Source organism: Aureococcus anophagefferens, assembly GCF_000186865.1.
Source record: "Aureococcus anophagefferens unplaced genomic scaffold AURANscaffold_5, whole genome shotgun sequence".
In the NCBI taxonomy this organism is placed as follows: domain Eukaryota; class Pelagophyceae; order Pelagomonadales; family Pelagomonadaceae; genus Aureococcus; species Aureococcus anophagefferens.
In genome coordinates, this window is record NW_008705565.1 from 1,842,775 (window position 1) to 1,854,486 (window position 11,712).

Consider the following 11,712-nt stretch of genomic DNA (forward strand, 5'->3'; position numbering starts at 1 on the left):
GCGCCGCCGCGTGCCTCGCCTACGGCTCGTCGACGACGGAGACGCGCTGCTCGACGAGCGTCCTGTCCCTGCTCACGGAGATCAACACGAAACTCACGGCGCTCCAGAGCGTGCTCGGCGTCGCCGAGGAGCCCACGGAGGTCGTCATGTTCACGTCCGAGTCCGTCAACGAGGGCCACCCCGACAAGCTCGCGGACCAGGTGAGCGACGCCATCGTCGACGCCTGCTTCGCCCAGGACCCGACGTCCCGCGTCGCCTGCGAGACGTGCACGGGCACGGGGTTCGTCATGATCTTCGGGGAGATCACGACGGACGCGCAGTTCGACTACGAGGCCGTCGTCCGGGAGACGATCAAGGGCATCGGCTTCGACGCGCCGGAGAAGGGCCTGGACTACAAGACGTGCCTCGTCATGAACCGCCTCCACGCCCAGTCGCCGGAGATCGGCAACGCCGTCGGCAAGGACCGCGCGGCGACGCCGCCCGAGGAGATCGGCGCGGGCGACCAGGGCCACATGTTCGGCTACGCGACGGACGAGACGCCGGAGCTCATGCCCCTGACCCACTCGCTAGCCACGGGCCTCGGCTACCAGCTCACGGTCGTGCGCAAGAACGGCACGCTGCCCCTCCTCCGCCCGGACGGCAAGACGCAGGTGACCATCGAGTACGAGAAGAAGGGCGGCTTCCTCAAGCCCCTGCGCGTGCACACGATCGTCATCTCGACGCAGCACGACCCGGCCTACACGCAGGCCCAGCTCAAGGCGGACCTCATGGAGCACGTCATCAAGCCCCTCGTGCCGCCGGACATGCTCGACGACAAGACGATCTACCACATCAACCCGTCGGGCCTCTTCACCATCGGCGGGCCCGAGGGCGACGGCGGCCTCACGGGCCGCAAGATCATCATCGACACCTACGGCGGCTGGGGCGCCCACGGCGGCGGCGCGTTCTCGGGCAAGGACCCGACGAAGGTCGACCGGTCCGCGGCCTACTACTGCCGCTGGATCGCCAAGTCCGTCGTCGCCGCGGGGCTCGCGAGCCGCGCCATCGTCCAGGTCTCCTACGCCATCGGCGTCGCCGAGCCCCTCTCCGTCTTCGTCGACACCTACGGCACGGGCACGAAGCCCGACCCGGAGATCCTCAAGATCATCCACGACAACTTCGACATGCGCGCGGGCATGCTCGTCCGCGAGCTCGACATGCTCAAGCCCAAGTACAAGAAGACGGCGGCCTACGGCCACTTCGGCAACTGCGCCCGCGGCAACGACCCGGACTTCACCTGGGAGGTGCCCAAGAAGCTCAAGTACTAGGCCGCCGACCCGGGTTGGGGCGCCGTCCCCGCCGCGCCGCCCTCGCTTCGTTCCCCCCGCCCGCGCGCGCGACCACGCGCCCGCGCCCCCGCGTACGAGCCTAAGGTCCTACGCGGCGCCGTCGCCGTCGCCGAAGAGCGGGCTCCGCGCGAAGAGCGCGTTCCTAGCGAGCTTTTCGACGTCGTCACGACGCGGCGTCGCGTGGCCCCGCCGGTGGCCGTACTTCCAGTCGCTCGCCTCCGTGTCCGACTCGAGGGCCTCCTCCTCCTCGCTCTCGAAGCCGAGGCGGTAGTCGTCGTCGGGCGACGGCGGCCTCCGCGCCCGGCGCCGCGCGGACGCCTCGACGCGCTTCCGCCGCAGCTCCCGTTCCGAGTCCGACGTCGACGTAGTGCTCGTCGACGAGATCGACGCGCCGCGCTGCTTGGCCGAGCCCCACGCGGGCGCGCGCTCGCGCTCGTCGACGAATTTCACCGGAGGCAGTTTCGGGACGCTCGCGGACCACCCGAGCGGATCGTCGTCCCGCGCGCGCTCCGGCGACTGGGGCGGCGTGATGAGCGAGGGCCGCTCGGGCGGCAACGTCGTGAGCGAGTCTTTCAGCAGCAGCCGCGGGCGGAACGCTTCGCGCGGCGCGCTCGGCGTCACGGCTTCGGAATACATCCTCGCGACGGACGCGCGCGAGATCCAGGTTCGCGTACGGTCCTCGTTGTCGTCCGCGTCGTGGTGCTCGGTCACCGAGCCCCACTTGACGCCCGAGGGATGGCGAGCGCGCCGCGGCGAAACTATCGAGGCATCGGTGACGAATTCGTCGAGGGGAAACTCGATGTCATCCAGCTCTTCGCCGAAGCGCTCGTGAAGACTGCGCGTCGCGCCCATGGCGTGGTGCCTAGGGGCAATCGGTTGGAGCGCTGAGCGCTTAAACGGGCGACCGATGGCGCATCAACAACTTGACAGCAGGCCGAATCGTGAAGATCACAAATTCTGCTCGACCGAGAGGTCGCGCCGTGCACGTCCTACTCGTACGTGGCACCTCTAAAGGCTCTCTAATTACGCCCTCCTCGCCTTCGCCGGTTCAGCCGGCGCGTTCGAAGGTCCGGTGCTCGTTCCAGTGCGTCGACTGGACCTCCTTGATGACGGGGTTCGCCCGCCAGAGCGCGCGGTACGCGGCGGCGGCCGCGCGGACGTCGGCGTCGTCGTGGGCGACGATGTCCGTCACGGACGTGAAGGGCGTGAGCATGACGCGCGTGGGCTTGACGTCGGACTCGTCGTCGACGTAGGCGCAGTAGATGCGCGTGCCCGTGACCGCGCCGCCGAGCGCGAGGACGACCGTGTTGTCGCGGAGGCGGAGGCGCATGCCCAAATGGACAACGAAGCGCTTGGGCAGGTAGGAGAGCTGGGGCGCGAGCGGGTAGCTCCCCCGGCCGGGGTCGCCGAGCTGGTACTTCGCGGGGTCCATGTGGAGCACGTAGGCCCGGCGCCGCGACACGGGCAGCTCCGCGACGATGGCCTCCAAGTCCTCGAGCGACGCCGCCGTCGCGAGCGGGCTGCGCGGGTCGAGCTCGTAGTCCGTGGCCTCGCCGCGCGGCGGCATCATGCCCGACGTGGCGACGGCCTCGAGGTGGGCCGCGGCGTCCCGCGCCCAGACGCACTGGGAGTCGAAGGGCCCGCGGCACACGAGGCCGGTCTCGATGATCGCGGGCGCGCAGCACGCCGCGTCGCCGCACGCCGAGTCGCAGGAGCCGCAGTGGGGCGCGCAGCAGGCGCGCACGTCGCCGGGCGCGCTCATGAGGCCCGTCTCGCAGACCGCCGGCTCGGCCTGCTTCTTCGCGTCGCCCCGCTTCTTCTCGTCCTTCTTCTTGTCGGCCTTTTTTTCCTTCTTGTTTTTTTTGCCCTTCTTCTTGTCGGCCTTGGGCGCCTTGGCCTTCTTCGGCAGGCTCGCCGTGAAGTTGAACTCCTCGGCGTACTGGGCGTCGTCGTCGCGCGACAGGAGCAGCGGGTGCAGCCGCGCGTCGAGGCTCTCCGCGGCGCGCGCCGCGGACGACGTCCGCAGGAACATGGTGCCGCTCAGCAGCGCCGCGACGACCAGCGCGCAGCGGATCGCGCCGGCGAAGCGCCGGTCGTACCAGGGGTTCCGGAACCGGTGCCGCTTGCGCGCGCGCTCCAGCGACGTCGAGCTGATGTCCAGCGACGACGACAGCATCCTCCCGGGCCGGCGACGCGACGAGGCTGCCCGGACGGCGCGGCTGCCGCTGCGACGCGGCCCTCGAGCGGTGCTGCGTGCGGCGAGCGCAGGATGCCGCCTGCGTCCGTTGGGCTGGCGCGACGACGAAGCACACTGCGCAGTGTGAATTTTTTTGTCGACGATTTTGAGCTGTGCGAACGCGGGGCTGCCACATGTCGACAGAGCAGGGCGAGAGCAGACGTCAAGATCGCCAGCGCAGCAACGCTCGGCCCGGTGTGTGGCAGTGCTCGGCGTCGTCACGTCGTAGCACATCAACGCGTCCGCGGCAGCCTCAGCAGTCAGCTCGCAGCAATCGACACGACAATGGTCCGCCGCGCGCTCGCGCTGCTCCTCGTCGCCGCGCCGGTGCTCGCGCTCGTGCCGCTGCGCGCGCCGGCGCCGCGCCGCGTCGCCGCGCTCCGGGCCGAGGACGAGCCGACGTCCCTCGGCGGCGTCATGGCGAAGCAGCTCTTCGGCGGCTTCAAGGGCGTCATGGACCGCCTGCAGGACGGCGACGCCGCCGGCGGCGCCGACGGCGAGCGGAAGACGGACGTGGCCGCCGGCCGCGAGGCCGCGCGCGCGGCCGGCGCGTCGATCACGGACATCGACTCGCGCGCCCAGGCCGGCGACGTGACCTTCGAGGACTTCCTCAAGGTGGGCCGCACGTTCCGGCAGATGAAGGGCAACATGCCCGGCATGCCCGGCCAGCTCACGCAGAAGCAGATCGACGACACGCTCGAGAAGTTCGACCTCCACGAGAAGATCGTCGAGGCCATGAGCCCCGACGAGAAGGGCGACCCCCAGCTCGTCCTCGACGACCTGAAGAACACGGAGAACCAGCTGCCGCGCATCCAGCGCATCGCCAAGGCGAGCGGCTGCGCGGAGAAGGACGTCGCGCTCTTCTGCGCGGAGTTCGAGGCCATGCGCCAGTCGACGCAGCGCATCGCCGCGGGCGAGGACCCGGACGAGGTCAACGCCGACATCGGCTCCAGCAACCGCGCGCAGCGCCGCGCGGCGAAGAAGGCCCAGAAGAAGCGGCGGTGAGCGGCGACTCGCGCGCGCGCGCGAGAGTAACGGGAAGTGTCGCCCCAGCCGAGGTGTGTGGGCGTGACGCGTTCGGACGACGTCGCGGCCGCGGACACGTGCGCGCCGAGCTAGCGCGCGCGAGGCGTCCGCGTCGGGCACCCCCGAGGCGTCCGGAAGAATTGCCACAAGGAGAGGCCCTCTTGGAGGTGCTGCGCCTCCGCGCGCACCAGCGCCAAGCATAGCAACGCTCTGCGCTTTTCCGCGGCGCGACGCGATGCACTGGCCCGAGGGCTGCGGCGCGACGTTCCAGGACCGCAACACCTGGACCGTGGACCCGGCGCCCCGCGTCGCGCTGCCCGGCCTCCGCGCGCGCGAGATCACGGACGTAGACTACGCGCCGCGTCCCGTCCCCGCGCGCCGCGGCGCACGGCGGCCCGCGCGCGCAGGCGGCGCACCCGTGCTGCGGCGCGTACGGGCTCTTCGCGACGCGCGCGTGGCAGCCGTTCGAGATCCTCGGCGAGCGCGCGCGCGGCGCCCCGGCGGGGCCGCGTCGTTTCCCGTCACGCGCGCCTCGCGCCCTAGGTACGTGGGCGTCGTCAAGGGGCCGGCGGCCGAGGGGTCCTACGTCGTCGCGCTCGAGTCGGACGTGCCGCACGCGGAGTCGCTGTCGCTGGACGCGGCGGACGCGGGCAACGAGCTGCGCTTCGTCAACGACTTCCGGGGCGTCGGCGAGGCGCCGAACGTGAGCTTCCAGCAGGCGACGATCCGCTCCGCGCCCGCGCAGATGCTCGTCGTCACGCGGCCCGTGCCGACGGGCGCGGAGTTCCTCGCGGACTACGGCGAGGGCTACTGGCTCTCGACGCTCGGCTTCGTGCCCGCGGCCGTCGCGCCGGCAGCCTCCCCCGAGGACAGCCTCCCACCCGCGCCGGCGGCGCCGCGGCCCCGCGCGCCGAGCGCGAGCTCCGAGGACGAGGCCGGCGTCACCGCGGGCCTCATGATGGCGGGCCTCCACTCGTCGTCCGACGACGACGACGGCGAACCGGAACGGACGCGCTAAGCATCGGAGCATGCCGCGGGTTAGGCGGTCGGGAGACTCCGCGCGCGCGTCGCGCCGGCCGGGGCCGAGGCGCGCGCGCGTCGCGGGCGGGGGAGCACAGTGGGGGCGAAATCGAAAACGAAAGGGCTCCGTGGTCCTTGCGGTCGCCTACTCGGCGGGCTCCTTGTACTTCTCCTTGGCCTCGTCGTCGAGCTCGCGCCAGAGCTCGCCGAGCTTCTTGCCGATGCCTCCGAACGTCAGGTCCGGGAAGTCCTCCTTGACCTTGGGCCGCATCTCCTTGGAGAAGAGCATGAAGCCCTGCGGCGCGGGGGGTCGCGCGTCGCGCCGAGCGCGCCGGCGCGCGCGCGCGCGCGCGGCGGCGGCGGCGGGGGGGCCTTCGGCGGCGGGACGCGGATCGGGCGCCTTGAGCGGCTTCTTGGGCTTGTCGCTCTTGGACTTGCTCTTCGGGGCATCTTTCTTCGCCATGGTCCTGCGCGGCGCGGGGGGCGGGCTGAGCACGCGCGGGGCGGCGGGCCCTTGGGGGTCCCGAACGCGAAAGCGCGTCTCTCAAGTTTCGGGAGTGCACGCGCCCCGGGGACGCCCCGCGGCGCGGGTGGCTGGGGCCGCGGCGGGGGAGGCGCGGCGGGGCTGCGCGGCCCGAGGGGGGCGCGCGGGCGCGCGCGGCGGCGTCGCGCCTGCTGCTAGTGGCTGTGGCTGGGAGCAAACAGTCTTTGATAGGATTCTGCTTGGCCGTGGAGCGCCGTTAGATATCGACCAAAAGATTCGCAACGTCCGCGCGTGCGGCCGGCGCCCACCCGCATCCCGCGCACGTCGCACGAATGCTGCGTACAACATACAGCCTGCCCGGAGTCCACCCTCGCGCCGAGAGCCGCGAGCCAGTGCGAGCTACAGCACGCAGCTTCCGGGCTTCAGACTGTGACTGCGTCCGGGACCCGGCATCGGGTGCGCCGCGAGAGGCTTCCGGCAGCCCAGGAGAGCCTAGGAGACGTCCTCTTAGCCCTGCTGCCACCTAGGTAGGCCACATCCTCGAGCCTCCAAACGCTGTGAAGCTCGCCTCGTCGTTCAACACGAGTTCAAGCTGACGCCTAAGCTGGTCCGGACGGCGAGGTTCGAGCCGTCGTCCGACTCGCACGGCGCCCTCGCCTGGCGTCTGTGTGTAGCCTCGAGGCGCCCGTCGCCCGTCGCGACACGCGCTCGACGTGCAGGCGCAGCACGACTTGGGCTCGCCGGTGAACGAAAACACCCCAGCGCGCGCCTCGCCGTCCCGCGGCAGCTCGCCGACAAAGCCAACCGCCGGACCCCATGTTCATCTCGCCGCGGAAGCGACGCGCGCGGGCGGCGCAGGCGGCCGAGGCCGTCGGCGCGTCGCCGCTGGCCAAGGCCGCGGCGGCGGCGACGCTGTCGCGCGCGGCGCTCGCGGCGAAGAACGGCGGCGCGGCGGCGCCGGCGGCGTCGAAGCGCGACGGCGCGGCCGCGACGCCGGCGCTCGCGGCGTTCCTCGCCGTGAGCGCGCCGGCGCCCGCGTCGGCCGTCGTCGCGGCGCCCGGTGCGCCCGCGGCGACGCGCGGCGACCTGCCGCGGTTCCGCCGCGCGCGCGACGCGTGCGCGGGCGCAGACGATCGACGCGCGGCGGCGTCGCGGCGGCCCGGCGCGGTCGAGGAGGCCGCGGACGAGGCGGCCATGTTCGCGCGCCTCGCCCTCGAGCGCGACGCGGCCATGCCCGGCGACATGCCGAAGTTCACGACCTTCGAGGCCGCGCTCGACGAGGTCAAGCGCGCCGCCGCCGCCGCCGCCGCGGGCGAGGCGCCGTCGCCGCCGGCCAAGGCGCCCTCGCCGAAGGCGGCCGAGGCGCCCTCGCCGAAGGCGGCCGAGGCGCCCTCGCCGAAGGCGGCCGAGGCGCCCTCGCCGAAGGCGCCGGCGACGCCGACGCCGCCGACGTCGCCGCCGGCGCCGAAGGCCGGCGAGCCGGGCGCGCGCGCGCGGCTCGTCGCGTTCTACGAGGCGCACAACCCGGAGAAGCTCGGCGCCGTCGACGCGACGCTGGCCAAGTACGCGGGCCGCGAGGCCGAGCTCTTCGCGTCGCTCGCGAAGAAGTACGGCGGCGCGGCGCCCGCGGCGTGCGGCGACGGCCCGACGTGCTTCCTCGACCTCGAGCTCGACGGCGCGCGCCTCGGCCGGCTCACGCTGCGGCTCTTCGCGGACAAGACGCCCCGGACGGCGGAGAACTTCCGGCTCCTCTGCCGCGGCGACGCGGGCTACTCGACGGCGACGTGGAAGAAGACGAAGCGCTCCTACGAGGGCACGGCGTTCCACCGCGTCGTCCCGGGCTTCGTGGCCCAGGGCGGCGACTTCACGCGCGGCGACGGCACGGGCGGCGAGTCCGCCTACGCGGGCACGCCGGGCGCCGACGCGCTGGGCAAGTTCGCCGACGAGCCCTGCCGCATGCGCCACGACCGCCGCGGCCTCCTGTCCATGGCCAACAGCGGCGCCGACACGAACGGGTCCCAGTTCTTCGTCACGCTCGCCGCGTGCCGCCACCTCGACGGCAAGCACGTCGTCTTCGGCGAGGTCGTCGGCGGCCTCGACCTCCTCGACAAGTTCGAGGCGGGCACGCCGCCGCCGCCGGAGCGCCGCGTCGTCGTCGCCGCCTGCGGCGAGCTCGACGCGGGGGCCGCGCCCGCCGCGCCCGCGGCCAAAGCGCCGTCGGGCTACCCGCCCATGGCGACCAAGGCGCCGAGCAAGCTGCCCTTCGGCGCGCCCGCGCCCGCCGCCAAAGCGCCGTCGGGCTACCCGCCCATGTCGACCAAGGCGCCGAGCAAGCTGCCCTTCGGCGCGCCCGCGCCCGCCGCCAAAGCGCCGTCGGGCTACCCGCCCATGTCGACCAAGGCGCCGAGCAAGCTGCCCTTCGGCGCGCCCGCGCCTGCCCCAGCGGCCAAGGCGCCGTCGGGCTACCCGCCCATGGCGACCAAGGCGCCGAGCAAGCTGCCCTTCGGCGCGCCCGCGCCCGCGGCCAAGGCGCCGTCCGGCTACCCGCCCATGGCCACGAAGGCGCCGAGCAAGCTGCCCTTCGGCGCGCCCGCGCCCGCGGCCAAGGCGCCGTCCGGCTACCCGCCCATGGCCACGAAGGCGCCGAGCAAGCTGCCCTTCGGCGCGCCCGCGCCCGCGGCCAAGGCGCCGTCCGGCTACCCGCCCATGGCCACGAAGGCGCCGAGCAAGCTGCCCTTCGGCGCGCCCGCCCCGGCGCCGGCGGCTGGCGCGGCGCCGCCGACGACGCCCAACTTCAAGACGCAGTCGCCGAACCAGAACAAGCGGTATTCTTCCGACTCGGAGGGAACCGCCGTCGGCCTGCGGTGGCAGGCGCTTTCCCCGTCGGCGGAGGCGTCGAGCCCGACCGCGACCGCTGGTTCGAGCGCCGGCCCTCCGTCGACCGCGCCGAAGATTCCCTCGCTGGGTTCCGGCGCATCGACGGCGCCGTCGGCTGCGGCACCGGCTTCTGGTTTTAGCTTCGGCGCGCCGTCCGTGCCTCCGGCGTCGGGCGGCTTCAGCTTTGGGGCCTCGCCGGCGTCGGGCGGCTTCAGCTTCGGCGCGGCCAAGGAGTCGCCCGCGGCGCCGGCGTTGAGCTTCGCCGCGCCGACGACGCCCGGCGGGGGCTTCAGCTTCGCGAAGCCGACGGTGCCCGCGTCGGCGTCGCCAGCGAAGGCGGCCGATCCTCCGGCGGCGCCGGCGCCGGCGACCGGCTTTAGCTTTGGGACACCTTCCGCGCCCGGCGGCAGCTTTAGTTTCGCGAAGCCCACGGTGCCGGCGTCGCCGGTCGCGGCGTCGCCGGTCGCGGCATCGCCGGTCGCGGCCGCGCCGGCGCCCGCGGCGCCCGCGTCGCCGGCCGCCGCGCCGGAGCCGACCGCCGGCGACTCCGCGGAGGCGGAGAAGGCGCGCGGCGTCTTCGACGAGCTGGACGAGTCCGGGGCGGGGACCCTGCCCCTGGACCGGTTCGAGGACCTGCTCGACGGCCTCGGCGAGGGCTTCTACGGCGACGAGCTCGAGGTGCAGCGGTCGCGCGTGGATCCGACGGGCTCCGGGCAGGTGACGCGGGAGTCGTTCGCTCGGTTCTACGTGAACCTGTCGACGGGCGACGAGGACGACGACGACGACCTCGAGGAGGAGCTCGCGGAGGAGCGGGAGAACGCGCGCGAGGCCTTCGAGGGCCTGGCGAGCGGCGCGGAGTCGCTGCCGGCGAGCCAATTCCAGCCGCTGATGGAGGCCCTGGGGACGACGTACTGCGAGGAGGAGCACCGGCGGACGCTGAAGCGCCTGGCCGTGGGAGGCGTCGTGGAGAAGGGCACGTTCATCGAGTGGTACGCCCAGTGGGTGTGCGGCGACGGCGAGGACGAGGACGAGGAGGACGACGCGTCGGACGCGACGGGCGAGGCCGTGAGTCCCGAGGAGGAGGCGGCGGCGGCGGCGACGTGGGCGAAGCTGAGCTCGAACCAGTCCGGCTGGAAGTGCTCGGTGTGCGCGGTGCGGAACGCCGCGGACGCGGCGAAGTGCGTGGCCTGCGAGACGCCCAACCCGGACGCGCCGGCGGCTCCCGCGGCGAGCCCGGCTCCCGCGGCGGCGAGCGGGTCGATCGGTTCGGGCGGCTTCAGCTTCGGCGGCGGCGGCTTCGGCGTGGGCGCGGCGCCGGCGCCGGCGGCCGAGGGCGGCTTCAGCTTCGGCGCTCCGGCGGCGCCGGCGGCGCCGGCGGCCGGCGGCTTTAGCTTCGGGGCGCCTCCCGCGGAGGCGGCTTTGTCTCCCGCGCTGTCGGCCGCGGCGCCGGCGTCCGGCTTTAGCTTTGGTGCTCCTGCTTCGCCGCCTGCTGCTGGGGGCTTTAGCTTCGGCGCTCCTCCCGCGGCGGCCGCTTCCCCCGCGGCGGCGGCGTCTCCCGCGGCGGCGGCGTCTCCCGCGGCGGCGGCGTCTCCTGCCGCGCCGCCGGGCGGCTTTAGCTTCGGCGCGCCGTCCGTGCCTCCGGCGTCGGGCGGCTTCAGCTTCGGGGCCTCGCCGGCGTCGGGCAGTCTCAGCTTCGGCGCGGCCAAAGAGTCGCCCGCGGCGCCGGCGTTGAGCTTCGGCACGCCGACGACGCCCGGCGGGGGCTTCAGCTTCGCGAAGCCGACGGTGCCCGCGTCCGCGTCGCCCGTCGCGCCGGCGGAGTCGCCAGCACCGGCCCCGGCGACCGGTTTCAGCTTTGGGACGCCTTCCGCTCCCGGCGGCGGCTTTAGTTTCGCGAAGCCCACGGTGCCGGCGTCGCCGGTCGCGGCGTCGCCGCCGTCTGCGTCGCCGGTCGCGGCATCGCCGGTCGCGGCCGCGCCGGCGCCCGCGGCGCCCGCGTCGCCGGCCGCCGCGCCGGAGCCGACCGCCGGCGACTCCGCGGAGGCGGAGAAGGCGCGCGGCGTCTTCGACGAGCTGGACGAGTCCGGGGCGGGGACCCTGCCCCTGGACCGGTTCGAGGACCTGCTCGACGGCCTCGGCGAGGGCTTCTACGGCGACGAGCTCGAGGTGCAGCGGTCGCGCGTGGATCCGACGGGCTCCGGTCAGGTGACGCGGGAGTCGTTCGCTCGGTTCTACGTGAACCTGTCGACGGGCGACGAGGACGACGACGACGACCTCGAGGAGGAGCTCGCGGAGGAGCGGGAGAACGCGCGCGAGGCCTTCGAGGGCCTGTCGAGCGGCGCGGAGTCGCTGCCGGCGAGCCAGTTCCAGCCGCTGATGGAGGCCCTGGGGACGACGTACTGCGAGGAGGAGCACCGACGGACGCTGAAGCGCCTGGCCGTGGGCGGCGTCGTGGAGAAGGGCGCGTTCATCGAGTGGTACGCCCAGTGGGTGTGCGGCGACGGCGAGGACGAGGACGAGGAGGACGACGCGTCGGACGCGACGGGCGAGGCCGTGAGTCCCGAGGAGGAGGCGGCGGCGGCGGCGACGTGGGCGAAGCTGAGCTCGAATCAGTCCGGCTGGAAGTGCTCGGTGTGCGCGGTGCGGAACGCCGCGGACGCGGCGAAGTGCGTGGCCTGCGAGACGCCCAACCCGGACGCGCCGGCGGCTCCCGCGGCGAGCCCGGCTCCCGCGGCGGACCA

The 11,712-nt window shown here is 73.8% G+C and overlaps 3 protein-coding genes across 3 annotated transcripts; 2 read left to right on the plus strand and 1 right to left on the minus strand.

Annotated features, from left to right (window-relative positions):
* Positions 1-146: 146 nt before the first annotated feature.
* AURANDRAFT_23508 (hypothetical protein) lies at positions 147-1,307 on the plus strand (the record flags this gene model as incomplete). Its single annotated transcript, XM_009036716.1, has 1 exon — positions 147-1,307. One exon carries the CDS (start codon positions 147-149, stop codon positions 1,305-1,307), a length of 1,161 nt encoding a protein of 386 aa, XP_009034964.1.
* A 1,069-nt stretch (positions 1,308-2,376) lies between these two features.
* Positions 2,377-3,504, minus strand: AURANDRAFT_62708 (hypothetical protein; the record flags this gene model as incomplete). The annotated part of the gene is made up of 1 exon (XM_009036934.1): positions 2,377-3,504. One exon carries the CDS (start codon positions 3,502-3,504, stop codon positions 2,377-2,379), a length of 1,128 nt encoding a protein of 375 aa, XP_009035182.1.
* A 4,234-nt stretch (positions 3,505-7,738) lies between these two features.
* AURANDRAFT_7500 (hypothetical protein) lies at positions 7,739-8,269 on the plus strand (the record flags this gene model as incomplete). Its single annotated transcript, XM_009036529.1, has 1 exon — positions 7,739-8,269. A coding segment is annotated over one exon (531 nt), but the record flags the coding sequence as incomplete, so codon positions are not given.
* Positions 8,270-11,712: the final 3,443 nt, after the last annotated feature.